General features: G+C 39.8%; 1 protein-coding gene and 1 long non-coding RNA gene across 2 annotated transcripts; one reads left to right on the forward strand and one right to left on the reverse strand.

Moving 5' to 3' along the window:
* Positions 1–360: 360 nt before the first annotated feature.
* Positions 361–26,612, reverse strand: LOC139800696 (trifunctional purine biosynthetic protein adenosine-3-like). Its single transcript, XM_071754071.1, has 23 exons — positions 26,384–26,612; positions 26,137–26,243; positions 24,289–24,437; positions 23,421–23,516; positions 22,599–22,773; positions 18,514–18,625; positions 17,961–18,020; positions 17,024–17,149; positions 16,297–16,384; positions 15,021–15,106; positions 14,290–14,458; positions 12,262–12,493; positions 12,032–12,126; positions 11,223–11,332; positions 9,028–9,226; positions 8,209–8,460; positions 7,790–7,942; positions 6,330–6,536; positions 5,194–5,334; positions 4,746–4,876; positions 3,914–4,055; positions 2,649–2,764; positions 361–2,177 (listed from the first exon to the last, which is right to left on the reverse strand). Exons 3-23 carry the CDS (start codon positions 24,431–24,433, stop codon positions 1,992–1,994), a joined length of 3,021 nt encoding a protein of 1,006 aa, XP_071610172.1. The 5' UTR covers positions 24,434–24,437; positions 26,137–26,243; positions 26,384–26,612; the 3' UTR covers positions 361–1,991.
* On the forward strand, positions 21,331–22,575 carry LOC139800704 (uncharacterized). The gene is made up of 3 exons (XR_011727888.1): positions 21,331–21,655; positions 21,768–21,901; positions 22,365–22,575. It is a non-coding gene; the product is annotated as an uncharacterized lncRNA (long non-coding RNA).
* Positions 26,613–27,325: the final 713 nt, after the last annotated feature.

The raw sequence follows: 27,325 nt of genomic DNA on the forward strand, positions 1-27,325 counted from the left end.
AAACATCATTGATAAAAGCAGTTTGATCACAGCCAGGAAGGCCAACAGCAGAAGATTTGGGTGCTTCAAAGCTAATGCCCCATTCCACCACAGACATCTTGAGCAAGATTCAGGTATTTTGACATCTAAGGCTGCTGACAAGTGGGATTTAAGCCTTTGTATTTCTACAAATGCATAAAAAGATTTCACTGTGAACTAATCCTTAAACTGCTTTGCATTAATTACCACTCTGTAAAAAGAATAGATTAACACCCTATCACCACACCCAATCTCAGTGGTATGCTGGGAACACAATGAGAGAGAGGTGTTCCATACCATGGTGATAGGCTGGAGACCTGTCAGAGCACAGCTAGCACCCTATTTGCTTAACATTTTATTTAAGTTTGCAACATTCAGTCATGGGGGCTATGCAATTCAAATAATACACAGCATGAGGTTACTGGACAGTTACAACAGACTGAAAGCAAACTAAGCAATGGTTTTATTGTAAAAATTATCCACGTATACCAAGCATTTGATACTCTTGTCACAGTTCTTCCAGCTCATGACAAACATACATTCCTTGCCCCAGTCACTGGGGTGCAAGAAACAGATTTCTGTGCAAAAATAGCAGAGCTCACAGGAACTTTCCCCTTTTTAACTACTGAAACACCACTAGCTACAAATAATTTTTTTTTAAAGTGCAATATACAGTATGTCCCTTACTAGTACATGGAATAAGAAAACAAATACTTTTTTTTCACTGCGTCTAATGGTTATTAGTGATCCTCAAAAATTCAGCTCTAGCTACTTCTTTTCTAGTTTGTTCAAGTAGTTTCTTACCTACCTTTCTTCCTCTGATCTGCTGCTTGGATACAAGTCATTATCCCGGCACATACAAAATAAGCTTCCACAGAAAAAGGTTTTATGTAAATGCAGCAACTCCTTGGACCAAGCCAGTCATTCAGTCAGCACTGGGATTTTCCTGGTACTAGATGTTAAACTGAGGATGTCTTCTTCTGATTTCAAGGATGAAGGAAGAAAACCACCTGAAATCTGGTGGTTTTAGTCCCTCTAATCAAAAATTTGTCCCTCAAGATTCAAATGTTTTAATATGAAATTTTGGTCAGTGTGGTGCCTCCTTTCACCAAGCACAGGTAAGTGTCTAGATTTATGTTCTGTATTCCCTATCACATCAACAAATAATCTGTGAAGGAGAGTTTTTTTAATTTTGGTTTGCTTTCTAAAGGTTCCCTGCCTTTTTTTGGCCTTCAGATCTTCTGCTTGGTGGCTCTCTAGACTCTGGCTCCCACACTGCTGTACATATTTACATGTACACATTTACATGTCCTCTCCTCTGTACCTTGAGATGCTCCCACGGTGGTCCTTGTAAGCTCCCACCTCAGCCCACAGAACTATGCATTCGTCCCTAATGATTGTTCACCCCCAAATCCACACCATGCCAGGCTGGACTTCACTTCTTATCTGCCCCATCAGATATCTGATAAGCTGATATCTGGCTTCTTCAGTCCAAGAGGAGCTAGTCGCCCTCTTGCAGCAAACATGGTTCCTTTGTGAAGCTCTTGGTGCTCTGCAATGTGATGCAGCCAACAAAAATAGATCCCTCAGAAGGATTTCCTTTTGAAGCACTACAGCATTTTTACAGCTTAAGCCTCCTCTTTGATTTGTAACACAGTGTCTCTTACAGATTAAAAATAAGAACAAAGACATTTAAAATATGAAGTTACAAGCTTGGCTTCCACTGCCAGTTTTGCAAAATGAGTGTAACGAAAGCTTCAAGCTAAGGGGAAAGGAACACAGCTCAGAATTGAAACCTCTGACACTGATACCTCTGCTGTCAAAAACAAGCACATCGAGGGCAGAGAGGAGGAGAGAAAGATGAGCAGAGGGGAAGCCACTCACTAACCTGGCTACACCATATCGTTTTCTTGAGGCTCCAGAGCCAGGAGAGAGGACATGCACATCTCCTCTTGCAGGAAGAGACTTCGTCTCTATTCTTTCCAGTGGGTTTTACCATCGGCTCCCAGCTGCACTGCTCCACTGGCCACCAGCTGCAGGGCGATGGGAAAAGCCCGGCACTCGGCTTCTTTAACCCTTTCTGACAGTGTCTCCTCAGTGTCATCTGTCTTCACAGATACCAGCTCCTGGTGGATCACTGCTTTTGGACTGGGTTCCTCCTACAATAGGAATATTGGCAGTTTTTCATATGAGGCTGGATAACAGCCTCAGGAAGGTTAAGGGACAGTTCAGATTGGGCAGAGAAAGTGTCCTGAGACATCTCGGCAAGCACAGGTGTAGTTGTGTGCACCAGGCTGGAAGTACACCAGGAGAGGTTTACAACCTCTAGTAGGGTACCTGCATTGCATTAGGGGGTACAGCAAGGAAGGAGACACATGCCAGAAGATTCAAAGGTTCATGCAGTTTGCTGTGGATGGGAGAAACTGAAGAAGAAAGATATTATATGAAGGAAGAAAGCAGGACCTCAAGAAACCACAGATACAGTGTAACCTCCACATCTTCCTCTTTTCACTGGTAGCAATCCCAAGATTTTCACACATTCCTGTTACCTCTTCCTACTTCTGCCTTCAGAAAGAAAAGAAAAAAGCAAATTTCATAACTTACTCAATGTTAGGTAAGAGGACACTTACCAGGACAAAATGCACAGTGCAGCCTGTAACTTTGAGTCCACTTTGCAGGGCTTGCTGATGGGCATTTCCATCTTTGATTGGTGGGAACAGTGATGGGGAAGCATTCAAAATTTTCCCTGGGCATCAGTGTGAGATGGAAAAAAAAGAAAAAAAATTTTTTTTTTCTGAATTTCCTTTAAAAATAAAAGTGAGATTTGATTAAAAGTTCAAGAGAACAGCACTGAGCACCACATAGGGGCTGAGCTGGTCTCAGCTGCAGTTAGAGCATAACAGGGCATGTTCACGTTCAGGTTTAAAAGCAAAACATACACACGGTGTTAAAATCTCTTAAGGACACACAATTAATGGTCTGATCTAAGGAATTACTGCTCTTCAGGAACAGAAGTGATGGTGTGCAGTAGCTGGGCAAGCATGTTTCAGTTGAGGCCACGGACCTTTAGAGCCTGTGGTAGACAGACAGAGTTGTCTCTCCCCTCCTAGGTGAGCAGCCCTCATGCTGCAGATGAGGAGCTTGGAAGTGGACTTCACACAGCCTGAATAGTGATTTTCTTAGGAAAAATCATTCCCAAAGGAGCCCATCCCAGTGCAGTGCACACAGTGAGTAGCTTCTGTGCCAGGCCTCAGGAGATGGCACTTGGCATCCAGAGCCAAGAGTGGAAAGAGGAGTGTGTGTTCTCCCCATCCAGCAGCCTGGAGCACAGCAGAGCCACCCTCACGTGGGGGTCCTGCAATGTCTGTAGTGCCAGCACACACCACAGAGCACTGCTACACTCTGCAGCCTCTCCAGGGCAGAGCAGGAGGAGCAGGCACTGAGAAATCAGGCACTCAGAAATCAGGCACTCACATTTTTTTTCTGAGTACCAGCTGCAAGGAGTAAGTGCAGCACAACAGCCTAGCACAGACCCTTGAGAAATGACACAACTATGCTACCCCTCCCCTGCTGTAGACAGAACTGAACCCCTGCCTGGTCTGCAGGCTTTTCTCCTTCCTGCAGGAAAGCAGACAGACAAATTCTGTGACCCTGATTTTGTCTCTGTTACTGGTTATGGTGCCACAAGGCATTTTGCTGCCTATGCACAGTCAGGACCCCAGCCACTGGCCAGAATGAATGGAAGCATAGGGCAGCCCCACTGATTTACATGCAGTCCTCAGAGTCAGCAGGGCTGTGAGAGATTTAACCAAAAGATGATGAACCATGACTGTGTAGTTCTGGCAAGACCAAGCATGCATGTGTTAATTTCTCTTTCACAGTTACGATTTCTTACCTTTCCATTTTCTGAGGAAAGGACTGGACAAAATTCTCATAAATCCTGAAAGACATATTAGTTCAACAGCAAATTCTTCAAGCACTCTGTCAATGGTGCTGTCAAATTCAGAGCGACTCCCATATAACTTATGATCAATCACCTAGAACATTAAAACTGATTAAAAACCATAACAACCAATTAACTTTGTGAAAATGAGAGCAGCTACTCGGGCAAAAAAGAGAAAGCTAAGTGGATTCATTCCAGGACATTTGAGGAATTTAAAGTTATAAGTTTGTATATTATTATTATTATATTGGTGATTTTTCACATTCAAACAAACATTCCTGGCAACACCCCAATCACTGTCTAGTTAACACTGGCTGTCTCACACAGGATACTTTCTAGAATGTGTAGAAAATCTGCACGAAGAGAAACATGGGTAATACACTGGAAAGGGAAATAAGGGGGAACATATCAGAAGATAATGACCTCTTACTCCAGAATATTCAGCCAAAGACTGACTCAAATAACAGAAGCACTTGAAATGTAAAGTCCCTTCCTAACTCTGAACTGCAGCACTCACTGAAGAGATGGGAAAGACACTCACAGCCTCCAGTGAGCACTATTCACACAGCTTTCAGGTCTGCCTGTACTGGTAAGTTTGGCATCTTCGTCAAAACCCACTTATCCACAAAGTCTGCTTTGTCATCCACTTATCCACATAAAAGTGTTAAAGATAACAAGAGACACAAATGCTTACCAAGCACTATTCTATGATTCTATGATTCCATAAAGACTTACAGATTCGGTAGCTGCGAGTTGGTGATAGAAAGGAAATGGGTGTCTTTACCCTGGTAGGAATTCCAGCCCGGGAAGCATTCCGTAGTTCTTCCACACCAGACTTGTTGGAGATGACAAGGACAACTTGAGCAAAACTGCCTGGCTCTTTTGCATAATTGATGAGTGCAGCAAGGTTTGTGCCTCAAATGAAGAAAGAGCAAACATTCATGAAATAGGTGAGCATCTATGCCACTGAGAATTGGCTCTCAGTCGTGCTTATCTAACAAAAATCTTCTTTCCAATGACTGCACAAACACAAGATGACTGAGGAATTTGTGCACTAATAATGCTCATTTGTTAAGCAGCACAATACAACTTCTTGACTTTCAGTCAAAATGCAGCCTCGGATTTAGAAGGTGCCCTGGTTCCACAGTTCCCTACTGAAAAAAAAGGTGAGAACTGCATGAGCCTCTCCTTTGTAAGGACATTTCCCTGTGTGATGATGAATGAAAGCTCACCTGTTCCAGAGACAAGAACAGCTACTTTAGCTTTGTTTCTTCTGGGCTGATGATGACTCTCATCAAGAGTGTTATTCAGCAGATGCTGGGGGCTGCTCAGCTGCAGAGCTTCTAGAAGATTCTTGACTTTGATGTGAGAATCTCCTCCAAATACGTGAGGAAAAAGTTAAAAAGTACTTTAGATTTTACTTTCTCATTTAAATTTACTTTGTATAGCTTACTAATCATATGTTTCGGTTAACAGAAAAACCCATCAGCCATTAACTTGTGCTAGCACTAACTGGGCTACAAAAACATACAAACCAACAAACAAACCAACTCACACTGTGAGTTGTGCTGATCTCTTTTCTATTCTCACAGAATTGTCTCCAAAGGCTTGGGTATGGCATAGCCAAGGATTATCCCCACCTTTTACACCTGTCTTCCTCTTTCTCTCATGTTGCAAAATTAAACTACAGATTATGTTGACAGAACTGAGATTGCATTTTGGCTGCCCAAGTTGCTCCCTATGATGTTTGGCTTTCAGAGAGGTTCACCTCTTGCTGTATGACAAGCACTGGACACACTATAATGAATACTTACCATCACATGTGATTGCACACAGCTGTGGCCTATACTCAACTTTATACAGGATCCATGTGAGTAGGGAAGGGGTTGGAAAGGAGGTGGGTCAATTACTATGACTGTGGTAAAATATAATCAACTAAATAATACTTGAGTCCTTGTAGTCATCAGAGGGATTTACTCAAGTCTCAAGTGGGTACCTAGGTAAGACACCATTCAAGTACTGCCACTCTGAGAAAAAACACACTCACTTCACACTGTATTTATTAATTAAATTTAGGTAGAAGCCTCCAGCCTAGTGAAACAACAGGAAAAATACACTGACTTTGCAATAAGGAGTCTGCTCAGAGCCTACAGAACTGAGGACAACAGGTACATCCCAGAAGATGACCGCACTTCACAGAATCACACTCTAGAACAACTTACCCTGTATCAGTAACAACTAAATAGCTCATCCTAGAGTAGAAACCCCTCTGAAGTGAGACAGATGAAGCTGCTACTCTTTGGATTGAACCATACACTCTTTAATTTTTTTGTGTGTATCTTCATTTACAATTAGGACACCTGCTAACCTGTGTGACAAGGGGCAGCAACCTTCCCGATCAGCCACGCTTCCTCATGTCTTTGTATGTCCTTGAGAACATGCTGAGCCAGCTCCTTCTGCACAACCAAGACTGCACCAATCCCACAATTAAATGTCTGAGCCATCTCCTCCTCAGAGAGGTTCCCCTCTTTGTAAAGCCAGCAAAAGATTTCAGGAATCCTCCAACTGAGAGCATCTGAAAATTATTGAATTTGTATATGGTCAGCAAAAATGTTTGCTCCCCATCACTTGCTATATACAATGACAGTGGTATGTTACAAGAGCTGATAGAGACTAATTCTTGCTATTTTAAGAATACTGTCCAAGGAGGACACTGACCCAACTTCCAAGTTTGTAGGTCCTGCTTTGTTAAAGGTTTCTAGTCATATTTTGTGTGAGCCACATCTTCTCTAGGCTTTCCAATCAGAATTGGAAATGAGAATGATGAATTACATAGAGAATGATGGTGAATTAAAATGTATTCATCCATCATCAGCCAAAAGGACAAAGCTACAGATGATTTGCATCTCTTCCATAAGAGGTAAGGGAGCCATGGGACAAACCATCTGCATTTTTTGTACTACTTTAGCAGACATTGGTTTTCTGTTTCAAAAAATCAGCAAAACACTTGGGTGTGTTGATGGACAGACTGAAACAGAGCTGAGTGGTCTACACGTGGATGGGAGACATAGATAGGCTTCCACAATGACCCTGCTCATGCAAGTATGGCCTTAGGCTGTTTCTGGAAAGCTTCATGTGCAGACTTACCATCTCAACTTAACTTTAGAAAATTAATAAACCCTTGGGCTTTTTATCTTGTCTGTGGTTCCAGGCACTGGTAAGTGAGCTGGGCACCATGTTAGTAAGCTCAGTTTATTTCTTTCCCTCCTAATTTCATTCTATAGAAATACAGACAGGCACACAGACATCTTCCTTCCCTCCTCCCCACTCCCACAATATTTTAAAACTCACACTAACATATTTCTCTTTAATATTTTGAACTTATGAATACTTTGTCCAATTTGGCCTACAAAGAAAAAGTTCTACCTTACTTAAAGATGACAGATATTATTATGTTATGAGGAAGCTACTGACTACCATAAAATTGCATTAAATGTCTGTTTGTGTGTGCACATACTGTGGAGCAAATAATGCAAGTTAGTTCTCTCAACAAGCTTCATGTTTTCATAAAAATATTTAGTATGGAGAGATGTTTTGGAGAACATACAATCTTCTCAAATCTCTTTTCCCCTAGAGATGAGCTTCTTTCAAACTCTCTTTAACTTTCCCTTTTCCAATGAGAAAGCATCAGCTGATGCTTACTTGAAAGTATTACTTGAAAGGGATATTTTTGATAGGCTTTTTGGAAAAACATAAACTTCAGATCATATCTGAAGCTAAAAAGTCAGGACCATGCAGCATATGTATTTTGACATCTTTGATATTTACCTAGGACAGCACTGACGTGTTCTGGCAGGATTCTGGAGATGCCTTCCAGCAACCCCTCCTCAGCAATGAAGGCAAAAGCCTTCACATGTCCTGACCTAAGGACAGGCAGCAAAGATGGACTGTACACTTTTGCTGGGGTCAGCAATATATCTCCTGCAAACAGAAGTCATTTCAGTTCAATCATTTTGTTTAAAAAGTCATTAGGTGTTTAGTGGGAATGCTTCTCTGAACAGGTTTGCTCCTGTTCTTTGTGCCACATGCTGGTTCACTCTCCCAAAACTGTGAACACAACCCCACATATCTACCTCAAAGATATCCTGACCCATCCTGAAGTGAACAACCCTTGGCAGCACCTAGTTATGAAAATGTCTGAACACAATTCATTTGCAGGCTTGTTTTTGAGAAGAAAGTTACAGTACCTAGAGTTTTGTCACCACAACTGCCAGGTGCTGGTGAGGAGTAGTGTAAGGAGGACATTAAGATAATCTTTCTTATGATGCTAAAACCACGGCCATGAATCCCAGAAGAGGCAAGTCCAATAAGCACATCCTCCTCATCAGCTCTCTGCAGCCCCAGAGGCATCTGCCCTCGCTCCAGTGCACCAACCACAAAGCCAGCCAGGTCATATTCTCCAGCAGAATACATGCCAGTCACCTCAGCCACCTCCCTGCCTAATTGAGGACAGAAAACAGTCACCATTAGCTGTAAACACTTTTTTATTTATTGTTAACTTTAAATTTATGGCATATCCTAAAATAAGCAATGTATCCATAACATCTGCAGAGACATGAAGCCTAATCAGGGCATTCAGATATGCTTTAAAAATCCTGCTTGGTTTCTTACCTCACCTTTGGGAAGTTAATAAAAGAAGAATGTTTACCTTTTTTTTTTCCATTTCATGCTACTTATCTGGCACCTTCCTGCTACAACTGAGTATCAGAGTGGGAATGAAAACATTAACAGACCAAGAATGTGAGGTATTCAGTTTTGCTCTCCTCTGTACAAGGATAAATAAGCAAAAATCAGGATCCAAATGCAGAAACAGTAAAAATCATCCCTCTGTGCTGACCCATTTTAGAGATAAGAAAGTATTTAAGCCCAAATGCTTTACTTTTTTTCCACTGAACAGAAACCAACTGCTCTGAGGCCACACACTGCTTTTGTGTACAAGATTTGGTTGAGTAGTAATTGTTTCAACATCAGAACCTTCAAATCTCAGAGGAGATAAGTGGTCATACCCAGGAAGGCACATCCTGCATTTCTGCAAGCTTCAGCTATTCCTTCTTTGATCGTTTCAATGACTTCAACATCAAGTTTGCCACAAGCAAAATAATTTAGGAAGAAGAGAGGCTCTGCTCCTTGAGCCAGGAGGGCATTGACACACATGGCAACCAGGTCCTGACCTATGGTATCATGTCTCTTACACACTTGTGCAATCTGCAAAACATGATGGGAATCAGCAGTGATGACAAGACATAGGTAAAGCCAACACATTAATCAGTCAAAGAAGCAGAAATCTTCTTTTCCTTGAAAATAATCACAATAGAACATTCAGGTAGTCTGGTGCATCTCTTAGTTTAAACCAAGTAAAAACCAGCTAATTTTCTTGCCAAAAAAGAAAAGTGTATTTTGTGGGTTTTTTTTAATATTAATTCAAATTGTAGCTGCAGCTACCCAGAAATTGACATTTGGGTTCTTTGTTTGCTTTTTTGAATATTGTATCTAATTTGGAATAAGAGGTGTCTAAAAGCAATTACAAATTCCCAGGATTATCAACCCACAGAACATTCCAGTGATTTCCAAAAATAAGATCAGGATGCTCAAACATTGCTCTGTGTTCTGCTTTACTTTTGCCTACTAATTTCACAAGGCTACACAGCAACACTGAAACAATTTTTGAAGTAGTTTTCTTCTCCAAGACTACAGGGATTAAGTCTTTACTCCCACCTTCCCCAAGGAGCCTTTGATCTCAGCTATTTCATGTCACAAACAACAACATGTGCCTGGTCTGCAGGCTCCCTTGAACTGTGACAGATCTTCCACAAAGCAACAGTTTCTCCCTCAGAAAGACTGCTATTTGGTTTTAAAAAAGTTATCAAGCTGTTTGCACCCTACAAGTAACAAAACGTGATTAAGACATCATGGCTTCTATTAAGTTTCAACGTTTATACTACTTCAGTACAGGCAGAGCTTTCTGCACTGTCAGGAACACAGCAGAGTGGTTCTGTTTGTGCCAGCTGCTGATGTAGATGCACAGCACCAGCTCACACAGTGCAATTCAGCCCTAAAAGTTACCTCTCCAGGGTATGAAACAGGACAAAGATTGCAAATGTATGGATGAATTTTCAAGGTAACCACTTTTATAGGCACAGCTCTGTCAGTGTAGTTGTATGAGTACAGAAAGATGGGCAAAGCAAAAATGCAGATAAAGAGTACTACTGGCTTCAAAATGGTAACAGATGAGCACCTCAACAAAGACTGGGTTTGGATTACTAGCCTGATTTCTTCCTCTGTCTGGAGGACTTAAAAATGCCATGGAAACCAGTCATCCTATGTCCTTTATTGCATTATGACATCTCCCTCCCACTGATCTAGAAACAATTCATATAGGCATCAGCCAGCTTCTTTGGCCAAGAAATAGTCCTGGGAACAGTCTGTGTAAACACAGTTGGGAATATCTCTCTGCCAAGCAGTTGGAACAAAGACTCACAAGAGCCAGCACAAATCACTTTTTCATGCTGAGTGTCCAAGGATGTAAGACTGCAAAAGACCTTCTGGACTGTTATGTCTGGCAGCCTGCTGTTGCAGAGGCCACATCATATCACCCCATTACAAAAGGTATTAACACTGACTTGAAACAAGTTAAGTTGCTGTGCTTGACCAGTGAAAGGCATCCTCAGATCTCCAACTTCTCTGAGGGCTGGAAGCCTTCTTCTGATTATATATATATATCCCTGGCTCAATTTATCCTATGGGTTCTTTGTCTCTTGGCTTCTCTTCTCATTTAATATTTATGTCCTTCATCCTTCTTTCCTCCAGTGCAAAGGTAATTATGTTACCTCTCTGTATACAGTTTATTAAGTCTGATAGTTATCTTTTTAGTAATATCCTGTACTCCTTTGAACTGATCTTGATCCAAAACAATGGACTCTCTATTTTATAGCAAAAATTCTGGTTCTTAGTTCCTCAAGTGCTCAGCTAAATGCATTGGTTTACTATCTTTTCACCACAAAATATCCACAGTCTCCACATTCTGAATAACATATGCACAAGCCTGTCTCAAATGATCATCTACAAAGTTCAAATTACCATCGAAGTGGATTTGAGATGTACTTATAATGCCCAGAAGGGTGCAGGTGGTGCAATTAGTAGTGGCTTTTAAAATATTCTTGGCAGATAACAGGAGTTTTGCTACAGTGAAGTTGGAAGTTACCTGCAGTTTAGGTCCAAGGCCTTTAGTTTGAGATACCAAGATAGGATCATCATAACCAGATGCTTTCAAGTCAAAGAAACCAGCAAAGCCTCCTACTTCTGAATGACTGCCTGCCAAGTACAAATATGTCAAGGATCATTTGTAGGGGAATTAAAAAAAAACATAAAAACACTCATCAAGGCAAGAACTGAAAACTACAACTTCCTGGAGAAGACACTGCTGTTTCCACTGACAGAAACATGCACAGATTTATAAAGCATGGACCCCAAGGTCACATATTTCATGGTGTTATAAACAGATCTTTATTGTTATGTATTTGTGACCTACAGATTGTGCATAGCAAGAGTCAAACATTTTATCAAACTGCTTGCCTATTTTCTTTATGTAGCTACTTTTTTCTGAGGGGAAAAAAATCAACAAGAATTTTTCCTTAGTAAATCACTGCTAAGAGTAAAGAACATAGTCTGAAAAGGAAACAACAAGTTCAGTGACTGTTAGCCACACTCTAATAACTGTTTGGATGTATACAGCTGACAGGATCCCTTCTGTTCACTGACATGAAAAAACACCCCATTAATCCAGGGTAGGATAATTCACTAGTCTAACATTCACAAAGTGCAAACATCCTCAGGTTAAGCCAACTATTTTTAATTAAGAAAAAGAGGAGTGATGAGGAAGAAAGCTCAATTTCAATGCCAAGAATGCATTGCTTACCTCCTGGGTGGGGGAAAAAAAAAAAAAAAAAAAAAAAAAGAAGTTCTGTTGCATTCAATATACTGAGGAAATTCAAAGAATCTTCCCAGTCTTACCTGATCTGGTACCACTTACAATTGATGTTTCCAGCTGATGAAACAAAACAGCACTGGTTACTGCTTCCACATGTCTCTCTTTGTATATTAGACCCCTATAGAGAGTAAAGGACATGCAAGCAGCAGCAGTAACATTTTCTGCATAGGCCATCATTCATCACACAAATGGGAACAACAGATATAAAAGTTTGGACTAGCACCTATTTCTGCTAGTGCCTTTGCTTACATACAGAGACTGTTTGAGAAGCTGTACACCCCGATGACCAATGTCCTTCCTGTAAGTTGCACCCTTGAAATGTATGGCAGCTACACCCCTGTTGGCTTCTCCCAGGGCTTTCATCAGGTCCTCCTTAACAGCAGTAATGGAGAGGACTCTGCCACCACTCGTCACCACTCTGCCATCCTTCAGCGTTGTGCCAGCATGGAACACCTGCAGCCCTAACTCTTTGGCTTGCAGCAGCCCTACAAAAGCAAAAGGAACTATTTAAAATCACATGCTATGTTGGCAAAGCAGTGAAGAATAAAGTTCTTTCTTCAGTCCAGGCAGAACAACAATAAACCTTACCTGTCTAAAAACCAGCATTACCAATGAAGGGCACGCCACACCACCAGCCCTAAGAGTCCTTTCTGAGTCATCCAGTGATGACACAGATCACACAGGAACAGAAATAAGGGATACAGGAGCCACAACAGGACATGTATCTACCCTGTGCCAGCACAAAGTTGTGCTGTATGTATTTTAATCGTAAATGATCTGTGCAAGGCTTTTCTGTATGAAATTACAATTCATAGCAGTTTACTGCCTGGATTCTCCTCTCTTTCTGATATTAAACCACTAATGACAATGTCACCCCAGCACTCCCCTAGCTATTCTGCTGTGCCCACTCCACAAAATTCCCTACCATGCCTAGAATCGATGCTTTACAAACACTTGCAGGTAGCTTTCCAATTGCTAAAAAATTTACAGATTTTATTATTTTCATTTACCTCTATGTATTTGCCTGTTAGAGGAAAGCAAAATTGTCCAGGGTTTTGAGACTCATCTTTTGAGAGGGTAAGGGAAGAGAAGGAACTGCTGACATCACGTGGAAGAAGCAAAAAAATGAAAAAGACAGTTTTCCCTTGCTATTAGCTATACAGATTCCATGAGTAAAAAGGGCTTTTATACTTGCTGAAAGTGCAATGTGTTACATTGCCACAGCAGTGCCCTGACAAGGTCAAAGCTGAGCCCCAATTGGCCTTGCTGCAACAGAAACTTGACTCCATCTCATCATGTTTTTAGGAATGCTTCAGAACAAACTGTTAAGTCATTAAAATGAGGGAATCAGAGTGAAAGATAAGGAAAAAAATAATAAAACACACACAAATCCAGAGGCTAGAATATAATAATAAAATAATGGATACAATGTAATTGTTTTCTCTCTTTTTTTGTGATTAACAAGCAGGGCAGTCATACCATCTCACTCCTAAAGTTATTAATATCAGCTTGAAAAGGGACTCCTTGAAAAGCAGAAGGATTGATTCAATGATGTAGTTTGAAGTTTTACAGTTACAAAAATGCAGTTTCCCAGAATATCACTGGCAAAACAAAATAAACATATTGAGTGAACCAGGCAAGGAAGGTGGGTGAGGAGAACATGACAGCAGAAATCCTGACAGGGGCAAAAGCAACATAACATGAGCTTCTCCATGGGTGGTGTAGAATAACTGGAGTTCTGACAAAAATAAGGTGGCAGTAATGCAAAATCCGTTCTCTGGGTTGCTTTACAAAAGCATAGTGTCTCACCCTGATAGTCTGGTCAGGCATTAGTTAAGCAAATATGATCTCCTGGCAAGGGAGCAAAATTAGGAAAAAGTACTTATGTACCTAAGGCACCGTGGTCCATGTTTCCAGCAGTTTGTGGAAGTACTCCAAAAGGACACCACAGAGTTGTTCCAGGAGGACATAATGCCCCATCACCTTCTTCACTCAGAAACAGAGCTGAGTGCTCTATAAAGCTCTATAAAGCTACAGAGCTTTACAGAATGAGGTCATTTTAAACATTTAGTTCTTGTGCTACTTCAGACAGGCATACACTCTCAACCAAAAGATCTTACTGAGCAGCTATCTTTTTTCCACAAGGACAAGAAGTGATGGATGAAGGCAGATTCTGATAAAGTATGAGGGGTGGAGGAAAGGTGTACAGATCTCTGAGAGAAGAGGAACTCTACTAAAGTACAATGTGAAAATTAAACAGTAAACAACTTACTACAGTTACCTGTTACCTCCATGCCTTTGTCATAATCTCCCGGGTACCCTGGACTTGCCATGACCACACATACAGCTGTACTATTTTCTGACCAGGATGGCATGAAGCTGCAGAGTTTGCCATCAATTGTTGCTTGAATCACTTCATAAAAATCATTTTTAAGCAGTGGAAGAATTACCTGCAGAAAATTTTCACAGTTGTGTAAGTTAATTTTTATTTTGCGGACTTGTTGAAATTCGAGTTAAGGAAAATTAATAGACTATAATCTGTACTTGCCATACTGGAAATACTATATTTTTCTACACCAGTAGATTTGAGAACTACAGGTGAGCATGTATTACAGCAGCTTTCTGCAATTGTCATAAATTTACAAATATAAGATGTGCTATTATGTTGAAGGAACATTAATTTAAGCCCCTCTCATTCTGCTTCTATCCAGAAAAAACTAAATCTGAGGGTTTTTTACCTAAAAAATTTTTTTTTAATTTAAATTTAAATTAAAAAAAAAGATTTTTTTAAATTTGAGCTTTTTTACTTAAATTCTTTAACTAATAATTCACAGAAGCTGACAAGCCAAGATTTTAAGTTACCTCATACATTTTCTAAAACACTCTCATTCAGATCTACATGTTCAAGGGAAGGAAGACACAAATGCAAATATACCACACCCATTTCCCTAAAAGTAACAGTCAGAGGTAAAAGAATAAAGCATAGTTAAGTTTCCAGTATCTTTCACTCACCTGGCACTGAGGGTCACCAAACTGACATTTGAAGTTTAAGATTTTCACACCATCTTTGGTAAGCATTAAACCCGTTTGTAGTACACCTGAACAGACAGAACACAGACAAACAAATGAATGTATTTATTTCTCAAGAACTCCTTAAAATGTACAGTATTTTGGAACGTGGCATGGATTTATGCAAACTTTAAAGAATTGGGAGCAGGGATTTTGCAAGCAGTTATACACAAATCTTAATTCCACAATAGCCAACTAAGTGGCTAGCAAAAAAACCTGAGGAACATTGCATCACGTTTTAGACAATGCAACGAAAAGCAACCTCTCTGCATCAGAAAGCCGAGTTCTGCCTTCTGCTACAGCCCACTAACTGCAGGTGTTCAGGGATCAGAAGGAACTGACACGATTAAAAAAACATTTCCCATAAAACTCCATCCATTATGTAAACATTGGGAGTTTCTTACTAGTAAGTGAACTATTGTTACATATATATAGGGATATAGAAGTCTGTATTTCGGGCAAAAATAACAAACCAAAATTCACTATTGCTTTTAACAAATAAGAACAACCCAAAAGTTATTTAATGTGGCGTGGTGTGATTTCTACTCAACACATACATATGCATGTGGTGATCTAAAGCAGGCCTTTCATCAGATAATCAGAAAACTAATCCCCAGGGAATAACAAGTGTGAAAATTTAAACCCCATCAGGTTCAAAGCATCAGGTCCTCCAACAACATCCTGAAAATTCTCAACACCCACTACATTATAACTGCAGATTTGGGCACTGTAAAAATTTTTCCAAATAGCAGAGAACATGTCACAGAGCAGAACCCAACTCTTTAGAAGTATGTGATCTTGACAGTCCTCAGTACCAAAAGCAGCCATTGGCATTAAATGACACTGTAAGCATGACCTCCCTTTTTCAAAACTGCCTGAGGACAAAGATGTTATGAAAACTTACATTGCTTTTACACAGAAGTGAACAATGCAACTGAACTTAAGTATGTATTCTGCCTTGAACTACAGAGAGTCTGGTTGCAACTATGTAAAGAAAAAATATTTAACAACGATACAGTAAGATTTATGGAGAAAAGATGAAAAATCTTCTCTCCAAATGAAGAGCTAAAAGCCAAACCAGTGAGGCTTAATGCTGCATGAAAAATTAACTTTGAGGTTTTTTTTAAAAAATAATAATCAGAATTCAAAAGCAAACCCTCAAAATTAAATTAATATTGGTATGACTTGACCTTGTTTTTTCAGTTGAATACTTACTTACCTACATATGCAGTTCCTTCTTGTCTCATACTATCAACAACATGCTGGAGGATAGCATCATTGATTTTCTCTAGAAGAACATCTGGAACCTGACAATCAACATCACACTGATTGAGATAGTGATGACATTTGCTGGACCAGCATATACAGCCTCAAAGGACTGGGGTAAGTAAACACCTCAGCTGTGTTTTCTGCTCTCTCATGTACAACCAGTGTGCTCCTTCTGTTTTGGTGCTGCTGCCTGAAGGACAGATACACTGCTGCCCTGGCTTCCAAGATTTTTTGTTTGGTTCTTTCTCTAGAGGGCCAACTTTACAGAAGTTTGAGACACTGGCCAACATGGTCTGTACACAGGAAGACTGTTCATGCACTTCTAGAAAACCACACTAACAATGTACTTGAGCAGCATATTTAGAACAACGCATTCAGCTTTAAGATTCAACAATAAATTCAAGACACAAAGACTCCAAGCATTCAGGGAATTTTGTAGGAACATTTCAAGCATATCTACCTAGATAAAAGGCTATTTATCAGAACATTGGCTCTTTATATCCACAAGAATGACTATAAAAGTTGGAGCCCTGTGTTGCACTTACAAAAGCAAAGTGTTAATCAGTTCCAGAAGAAATCTGGCCTGGGTGATAAAAACAAGATTGGGCCCTAAAGGAGATACATTAACCACAGATGTGATCAGCCTTGTTGCAGGCTGAGCAGGAGGACTGCTATACCTGAGGAACTGGGCAATAGGCTCCCATCCCTCCAGTGTTTGGACCTTGGTCACCATCCAACAATCGTTTGTGTGCCTGGGCTGGGGGCATTGAGGCAACGGTGACACCATCAGTGAAGCACAAGCACTGTTAAGAGACACACACACAACACAGAAACAGTGACACTGTCCTGTCCTAGGTGAGCCTGACACCACTGGTCACAGGGCTGAAGCTCAGCTCTGCATGGAAAATTTAGGAATCAAAAAGTAGAAAGCAGGGTTCACTTTTTCTGCTGCAAGCCCACTGAACTGAAGGATTCGTTGAGCTCTCCTGATTTTTAGAACTAAGAATTGTTTAGAATAACAATTCATGGTTAATTAGATCTTGACCTACCATTCATGTGGACATATATTTACCTTCAGGCATGTGAATAGTATTCATTGACTTGACAGAATCATTCATATGGCACACATTAAAGGTGTGTGTTTGCAGATCTAGGGCTTCAAGGAATGCAGGACAAACCTTGCACAAAGGACACATTTTCAATTTTCATGTGGCATATGATACACATGGTTAAGTTTTATCCTGCCACTGAACAAGTAATCCATGGTAGAGAAAGAGCTAAAATATTCACTAAATATTAGAATAAAATTATTAATTGAACAAGAATTACCAAAAGAAAGTCCACACAAGCATGTTTTAGGTCACTTTAGGAAAAAAGATCATTTTCCACCTAAAAAGAGAACTATAATTGCAATTTTGTGGGTAATGTAGAAGAAAATTCCACTGACAACATACATTGATTCGTATGAGCTAAGCATGAATCAAATTGTTTAGATTGCACACTTAAGTGTAAATAAAGAACGCTACTTGAAACAATAAACATGTGTGTTTATGCACAGAGCATAGCAATAATGCCAAAGAATAAAAGCACATCACCACACCAATGATCACTTACAGAAAGTTCTTCTCCTTGAAGGAGTTCTTCAATAACAACCACCTCTCCAAACATTCTGTCCTGTACAAAAAAAAAAAAAAAAAAAAATCCAGTGAGGAAACATGATATCTAATGGCTAAATCCTTTTTAAATTTTCTTTTAACAGGAAAAAAAAAAAAAAAAAAAAAAAAGAAAAAAAGAAAAAAAGGAATGTACATGAAAAGTACTAAGTTGCTTCAATTCCTGTATGTTGAGCAAAACCAGAAGAATCTCATTTGGAGGTAAGGAAGAGACATTGAAATGCACCTTATCAGAACCTGGGAGCCAATGAAAAGTGAAAAAGTTGGAAGTTGAAGGGGCAGGAGAAATCAGAGTTCAGTCTCAAACTCCACAAAATCCTGCTCACTGCCTGGGGCAAACACAAGGAGTTTGAGAATGACATCCAGGGAAATACCTTAGTCAAATGAGCAAGTTTCTCCTTAGAATACTTGCTTCCTGTGGCTGATATTGCAAACTGACAGAATACAGAATATGAAGAAATGGATTCCCACTGATAAATTAAAGATTTATCCACCTGCATAATCTCTTGGACAGCTCTGCAGGCTTCCTCTTTGCTGCTTGCAATAGTCACTTCTTTTCTAGCAGCAGGGCCCCTCGCCCGTACAACTCGTGCAGGAAAGTCTGTGCTTTAAATGAAAGCAAAAGTGAGAGTAAGACAACTTTACTGAATCCAGTGAAAATAACATTTTTAAGCTGAATCCCTTCCATATTCTTCCTTTTTTTCTGAACAAATGAAGAATTACTTCAGAAAAATACACTCCCTTCTATCCCACCCTCTTATGGAGGTGAATGGGCTCTTACAACCTGCACACAGGACTCTGAACCAAAAATCCACTAATTCTCATCTTGGTTTTTACACCAACTCAATGCATATCCTTGTACAAGTCATTGAATCTCACTGCTTCTTCCTCTTTCTCTTGAGATGAGTTACTACTTTATTCTGTAGGTTTGAAAAAATTAGCTCACCAATTATTTACAATTTCATAACACCAGATTACAGTACATAATCCTATAAATCACCATGAAAGTCCTTTTGCACATATCGGATAAGATAGAACTAGTGTATTAACACTGTGGCTCCAGAATTGTTCCATTTACTCTTAAATACAACCTCAATCTAGAAGAAAAAATAAGGAACAAACACTTTAACATTAACATATTTTAACTACACTTAATCCATTCACCTCTCTCCAGCTTGTGGCCAGTCAAATAAAATGTCCCTTTTGAAGAGCTGATCTACACAGAGCTAGCCTGTTTTCTGAAATAACATCTCGTTTCTCCTATCCACAGTATTATTTATATTAGGATAAATATCAACCCTAAAGTTACACAAGTAGCCAAAGAAGGCTCACACAAAGCTCCCTTTCTCCACATCTCAGTGTGCTGACCTGAGTCTCATGCATGCTTACAGATATAGGATTTGTAGGCCTGCGCCCTGGTTTCGGCCAGGATAGAACTAATATTTTGTCTGGTAATTTTGCTTTCAGCTAAGTCCCTTTTAAGTAGTTGCACTTGATGAAATTTACAGCAAGTTTCTCAGTCAGTGTCTGCTTCTCAGACTGACAAATTCAAACAGGGTGAGACATTAAAAACACGCTCTACACCACAGCCAGGAACAACAGTCCTACCAAGAGTCTCTGCCAGAAAGCTCCAGGGGAGACTCAAGACTCGAGGCTGACCTCTAGGATTCTGGGGCCGAAAATGCAAAGGCTCCAAGTCCAACTACACTGCCACTGAAAAAGAGATACTGGCTGCTATGAAGGAATTAGAGCTGCTTCTGAAGTGATTGGTACTGAAGTGCTGCTCCTCCTGGCGCCCTGACTACCTCTACTGAGCTGGACAGGTAGAGCTTCTTCTACTTATCATGCCACCAATGCTACATGGAGTAAATTGCCTTAATCTCACAGAGGGCTCCAAGAGGAAACCTCAGTCTTCCAGGAATTGTAGAACTGATCACAGACTGAACAGAAGGCACACACTTTGCAATGCTGCCAGAAAAAGTGGTAAAATGGGATGAAGAAGCCCCACCATACGATCAGCTACCAGAGGATGACAAACAGTATGCTTTTCACTGATGGGTTCTGCCCTCTTTTAGAGAGCCATTGGAGGTGAAAAGCTGCTGTATGGAGTCTTACATGACTAGTTGCAAAAACAGATGAAGGAGAAGGTTAATGGAGTCAATTTGAAGAGGTAAAAGCCATCCAGCTGGTGCTGGACATTACTGAATAAGAAAGGTAGCCAAGACTATATCTCTATCCTGACTCATGGATGGCAACATATGCCTTGTGGGGGTGGCTAAACCAGTGAAAGCAAAATGACTGGCAGGGTAAAGGTGCCCCTATCTGGCTTGCTGAACGTTGGCAAGACATCACTGCTCAGCTAGAGAAACTTGAGGTAAAGGTGTGTCATGTAAATCCCCGTGTACCTTTTAAGTCAAGCTACTGAGGAACACAGCAACAACCAAAGAGCAGACAAGGCTGCACAAGTGTTCCAAATAGATCTGGACAGGGAACATAAAAGTGACCTATTTTTAGCTAGGTAGCCCATGACACTTCAGGTCATCAAGGAAAGAATGGAACAGATCAATGGGCTTGTGACCGAGGGGTGGACTTTAGACACTACTGAAAAGGTTATCCACTCCTGCGGCATATGTGTCACAATTAAGCAAGCTAAATGGTTGAACCTGTTGCAATATGGAGGGAGATGACTGAAATATTGGTATGGCGAGGCCTAGCAAATTGACTATATCACACAGTGCCTCAAACCCACCAAGGTAAGTGCTTACAGTGGTGGAAGCAAGTACCAGATGTTTGGAAACATATCCTGTGCCTCATGCCACAGTCCAGAAAGTCATCATGGGCCTAGACAAGTCTTGTGGTGACAAGGTGCAGCAGAAAGAATTGAGTCAGACAATGGGACTCATTTAAAAAACAGTCTTATAAGTAACTGGGCCAAAGAATATGGCATCAAGCAGTTATACCATACCCCCTATCATACACCAGTCTCCGGAAAAATTGAAAAGTACAACAGACTGTTAAAAACTACCCTAAACACAGTGGGTGGCAGAACATTTAAAAACTGGGACAAGCACTTGGCACAAGCTACCTGGTTAGTTAGGGGTTCCATTAATCAAGCTGGTCCTGCTCAGTCAGACCTTTTATATACAGTAGATGGGGATAAAGTGCCTGTGGTGCATAAAAGGAATCTGCTCAGGAAAACAGTTTGGGTTTTTTTTGCTTCAGGCAAACCAAAGCCACTGCTCACTTCTGAGGATCATCTTATAGTCCAGAAAGAAAAAGGGAGTAAAGGGGTCATATCTGCATTCCACTTTTAGGGAGAAGAGGACAAGACAGGTGACCAAAATGAACCAAACAGAGTATTCAATCCCATACAGTATAAATCTGAGGGATCACGAGGGTCAAGCCCCTTCTCCTCCTTCCTTCTTCAGCATCCTGGGAGTATTCCATCCATTCATCTGACTGCAGTCCTGATCTGTGCCATCCTAAATCTGTGTGTTCCTGCCTCCAGCTCCCAACTGCTGCTGACTCCAGGAGCCCAGCCTGGGACATTTCCAGGGCTGCCCTGCAGCCTCATTGGTGACATGAGCCTTACCGGGGGGAAGGGGGAAGGAACGTGATATTGTTTTTGTGTATTTTGTATGTATTTAATAACTTCTCCTTTTTTATTATTACTGTTTTGTTAAAGTTGTGTGGTTTAGTTTCCAGCCTGTAAATCCCTCTGCCTTATTCTCTCTCCTTTCTTTATCAGGGAGGAGAGGGGGATTGCTAAAGAGCACCTGTCATTTGGTTAATAGCCGGCCCAGCATTAAACCATGACAGCCTGTTCCTCCACATGGCAGGGATACACACTAAAGGCTACTACAGAGCAAAGTCAATAAAAAGGTTGGTTTTATTTAAAGAAATATAAAATTCCACTAGATTACACCACAGGTAGCACATGACAGCAAAGACAAGAAGTCCATGTAACCAGCAGGCTGGCACAGAGCAGCGTAGCTGAACACAGCAGCTGCTGTAAGACTGGACCAAAATAGCCACAGGGATAAGTTACTCTCCCAAAGGATCTCAAGTGACTTCAGAGGCATTGCCACTCAGAGCAAATGAAGAGATATGCAGTTACATTTCTCTTTCCATATAAGAGAGATGCTGTTTAGCCATGAGGAAATAAAGTGACCTCTTTATGGGTATTTGATATGTCCCTCTCACAACACTTTACAGACAGTACTTGCTGGTATCTGTCTGAGTAGAAATTATTCTTAACCCTACTGTAAAACCCTAAAAAGATTTACTGAAGTATCTTTTTATCTGATACATATCTTTTTTTTTTCTCTTTCAAACATCTAACTAGCATCCTGAAGAAGCTGAACAAAGCAAAGAAGAGCTGTGATCTATGAAAAGAAAAAACAACCTGTTTTAAGCTCCTAGCACCTTCACCTTCTATCTCTAATTACAAAACTAATAAATTCAGTAGCTATGAGAAGAAGAACAGCTGAAAATTTGCTTAGTGCTGGGTATCCATCATGAGTGAAGGTCAAATGCATAGATAATTTGGCAGAGGAGTTTCTAGTATCAAAATATTTACCTGATAATGAACCTACAAGCTTCCTGAGGATTAGTGAAGGCTTTCCATCTTGCTGTTGGGATTCCATGTCGATCCAGAAAGGCTTTGGCAAAACTAGTGTTGGATGCCAGCTGAGCTGCTTTTGCAGATGGTCCAAAACACCTAACTCCTGCTGCTCTCAAGTCATCAACAATCCCTAATTATCAAAAATAACAAAAGAAGCAATTCATCTGTTCAGAAGCATCCAGTAATTTGGACAAAAAGAAAACCACATAACCATCCCAGCTGTCTGTTACAACTTTTCCTTGTCTCAGACAGCTAGTCCATCCTCTAAATGAAGTTTAGCATATCCAATGACCTGTTTAATAACTCAGAGGTCTTTAGCTCTTTACATCACTAAGCAATGCCACAGTTACCACGCCTTGACTAGTTAGGACTGTCTGGTACTTCTGTTTGCTATTTCAGACTTGAAGATCTTACAGTATGACATTACAATAACATAAATGATGGTCTGGGTACTGTTGGATACTGCAACAATGCAAGGACAATTGCAAGAAAATTCCTTATATAAAGGAAAGCAGAGCAGCACACAAGAGTACTTGTAACCATTAATGATTCTTCATCCTGAGTGGTTTCCTCTGTTGATTTCTAGCATACCAAAAGCAGCATACAGCTCTGAAGCCAAATGTTTTAAGTGACAGCAGTTTACATTTACAGGATAATCCAAATGTTCTTGCTCTTCAGTATAGTTAAGTCAGTGTCTCCTAAGATCAGAAATTGGTCATTTTAAAGTAGAGTTCAAGGTGTTGATTTTTACCATCAAGTTAATAATTTCAGCCTTACCAGCTGCCAAAAGAGCTTCTTGTCCAACTAACACAAGTCCAATGTTATGATCTTTGCAGAACTGGGTAACAATAGTGTGATTGCTCACTAAAACAGCTAAAAAGGAAAAGGAAATAACACTAAGTTACCATTTTAAACCCTAAAAGAAAAGAGATGGGAGATGAGATCACCATTGTTCTAAGAATGTTTAAAATAATGAAACAGCCCATGAGGGAACAGAAAGTAAAACAATTGAGTCCAGCATGAATACTGAACATTTCTAATTTGCACTACTGGTTTTAAAATATATCTGCTATCTCATTAAATGTATTTAATTTACTATATGCAATCAATATAAACTTATAAAAGATGCTTATCATAACAGAATATGAACTGTTAAGAAATAAAACTGGAAGTTCATAAGCAAACTCAATTTCAACATCTAAGCAAAGATTTACTCAGTGCCAATGCATGATGTAACTAAATTTAGCACAGCAATCTGGGCATACAACAGAGATGTTTCTAACCAGAAGTTAATAACTTTGAGCCTTCTATTCCTCTGTTAATTTTTGCTAAAATCAGCCAGTGAATCTAAGCATAACAGTGGTAGGAAAGAAATGAGGTGTAGAAATAGAGTCTCACATAAGCCTTGCTACCTAGAAAAGTTAGGCTAAAAATAGATATAGTATGATGTTTTACTAGGCAATTCTAAAATGCAGAAACAAAGCACACAGAAATGTATGCCTTAAATAATTTGTGGTACCAGTAAAAGAAAAGAATAGCTGTTACCTGCTACCAACTCAATCTAAATGTGGTCAGTGTTGTTTCATTTCCAAAACCTATATTACTGATTGCTTGGCACAGTGTTCTATTCCCCTGTTCTTTTTACCTGAATTTGAAATTTTTCCACTGTCAGCTGTTCCTGCATTTCCTGGAGCAACAAACACTTGTTTCACATGTGGGGACTGGGCCAACTTCCAGGCCAGTGCATGCTCTCTTCCTCCACTGCCAATCACCAACACTCGATCAGCCATTAGCCTGTGCAAACCCAGAATTGTAATATATAGTACTTTCTATTTATTTCACAAACCCATGCAAAAAGAAACAAAAATATATAAATTATATCACTCACTTATGATTGGTAAGTAATATCAATACAGTTCATATTATAAAGTTACGTATAAGGCCTCTGAACAAAGTGACTGCACCAGTGGTGTATCTTTCACATTTTGGTTTAAATACTGTCAACAATTAAATAATTAAGAATTTTTCCACTTGTTTCAGCATACTCAAGATTTCCTCTCAGGTATCCAGGATGAACAATCTTCTCATGACTTGGTCTCATCAAGTCCTTTGCACAACTACACTGGACAGGATGGAAAGTTCCATACAAATCCTCTAGGTAACTTACCAGGTAAGTATATTTCAAATGAAACACTGTGGTGAATCTAAGAACTTTTAGGAGTGTAAACATCTGCAGTAATAAATAGCAAAGAATTTTCAGAACAGATATTATACTTGGACAATTGCTAAGAGGTAACTTCAGCAGAACAGCATGCTCAATAAAAGGACAACTGTTAATTTCACTATCACACTGACATTTAAAACAGTTAGTCAATAATATTTCTAGGAAAATTAGTTTTGATTTATTTTAGAAATATTATCATAGTCAATGTAGGTCACATCTGCAAGCTTAATTTTTTCCTGTGTCATGAATGCGGACAAATGTCAGAAGGAAAACACACCCCAGAACATGACCTTTAAGGAAGATGCTAATGGCATAAACTAGTCCTTACCCAGGAAATAGATAATAAATTAAAGATACCATAAAACACCAGCTTTGCAAGCAACATGTCAGAAGTCTTCTCCCAAGAAATCATTACCATTGCTTTGAGTTCATTAAATAGCCTCCAAAGGCAAACAGAAGCTATACTGTGGTATAGTATTTCAGAAAATGTTTCTAGAACTGTGAAACATTAGTATCAGTGTTTTCATTATTTGTCCCTGAAACAGTACTAAGATGTCTTAACCTAATATAAATAAAATTTACCTATATAATCCCTTGTAAGTACTAAATTGTCCATGTGCAATCTGAGTACTTCAAGTAGCCTATCCCTGGGGATTGCAGAACATTTTAATTTTAAATTTTAGGTATTATGCTCCAGGCATATAAAACCAGAGCATATGCTTAGTGTGCTATCAGTTGCTAGACTGATATATTTGCAAAAGACTTTTCTAAGCTTTTATACTGTGTACCTCTCCAGTATGTAAGACTTTGTCTTTCCTTATCTCACTTCTTGACAAATAATTCTGGAGTCATTAGGAAGTTGCTGTGAATTTCAAAGTAAAGGGTTACAACTGCTCCATCTCTAACAAAGACATCAACATGCTCTCTATAAAGGTTCATTAGGCACTAAGGTCCAGATGTTATTAATAAAAAGTGAAGTGTTTTTAAAAGCAAAATTATTTTTTCCCACAAATGTAATTTCACAATTCACTGAATTTTTTTATAAGGCAGAATAGCCTGAGGTTTCTCACTGGGAAGAGAGAGAAACCAAGCAGTGCCTCCTACCCTGTGGAAAAAAAATGGGTGTTTCTATTCCACATCATACTGAGGGCACTAAAGATATTTTTTGCAAAGCAATTCAAAAGAGTGCTAGAAGAAAGCTGGTAAGACAGCTGGTCCTAGAGGAAAGGCTGTAGAGAGGAACACCCCACTTGAATCATCTTCCCTTACCGTGTCGGACACTCGTTTTTGTCCACACAAAAGGCTTGGGGAGACCACCAGATGGATTTGAGTTCTTCTTTCAGCTCCTGCTTCAGATCCAAATGATTTCTGATCACCTAAAGTCAGGGAGAAGGGTGAGAGGGTGAAAGAAGCAGCCAGATCTGCATGCTGCTCTGCCCCCTTTTATCGTCCTGTCTGATGGGAGGATCCCCAGCAAGATCCCCTTAATGCCACCCATCCTTCTAAACAGACCTACCCACAGGTTTCAGCAGCATGGACTATTCTCCTCTCCTTCCACATTTCCTTAGCTAACAACAAAAACAGCTCCTCCCCACCAACCAGTCCTACACTGTTAATAGCATTCAACCCTAGAAAAGATAAAAAGAAGTTACAATGTGGCATCAGAAAGCTGAGATCATTTTTCGGTTCCCATGTTAAGAGCAGTTTAATATCCTCTGACCAGTAAAAAATATCAGATAACTTGTACAAAAAAACTCCATCTTTCATGGTCTGTAGCTAAAACAGAAACAGTGTAGTTAAAACCAACATGAGTAACTCCCACAGGACCTTAGACTGTGTTCCCCTTAGTTAGAAGTTATTCTAATATATAGCACACGCTTGCTTTGTGCCATCTTCTAATTATTATCCTTTTCACCTTTTTAAGAAATTTAACAAGCAGTGACAGAGATCCAGGGTATATAAGGGTTATTTTATTCTTCACTTGTTCCTTCACCATCCTCTTCGATGTCCTAATCCTTTCATGACAGTATCTGGAGACATTTGGTTAATGTTTGACAAGCTTGTGGTGCTGCCACTCTTTACTGGAAACAAAATACACATACCCCAACGTAGCACTGAGCAGTATCTGTATGTAATAAAGTCAGGCAATGAGAAATAAAAACATACATTCATAGAAACACAAGCTATTACATTCACACCATTAAAACGGTTTTAAAAAGAAATGTGCAGAGTTTGTTAACAACTTCTGTGGAATTAACAGCTTGTGTAGCATTGAATAGAAGCTGTCCTCAAACCTGCCAGTTTAAGGAGACACGCCTGCTACAATAGTCTGAAACCTCACTTACCAAGTACCTGTAGAGCCTGCCTTAAATCTGCAAACTCATAGTTCTACATTTTCTACCTGCTGCGACTGAACAGCAAACCACAAGATTCCTATCTCTTATAACATTGATAAAAT

This window comes from Heliangelus exortis, chromosome 1, assembly GCF_036169615.1.
Source record: "Heliangelus exortis chromosome 1, bHelExo1.hap1, whole genome shotgun sequence".
NCBI classification, from domain to species: Eukaryota; Metazoa; Chordata; class Aves; order Apodiformes; family Trochilidae; genus Heliangelus; species Heliangelus exortis.

Bases quoted from the DNA above. Each gene is read 5' to 3' on its own strand.
- LOC139800696 (XM_071754071.1), bottom strand. From the start codon at position 24,433: ATGGCTGATCGAGTGTTGGTGATTGGCAGTGGAGGAAGAGAGCATGCA. The intron at 18,021-18,513 runs GTGGATAAATCT...TTTTTTGTACAG, and splicing joins CTGTCCAAGAGATTATGCAG to GACAGAATGTTTGGAGAGGT. The intron at 16,385-17,023 runs GTATAGCAGTCC...GTTGATTGTCAG, and splicing joins CCTATTGCCCAGTTCCTCAG to GTTCCAGATGTTCTTCTAGA.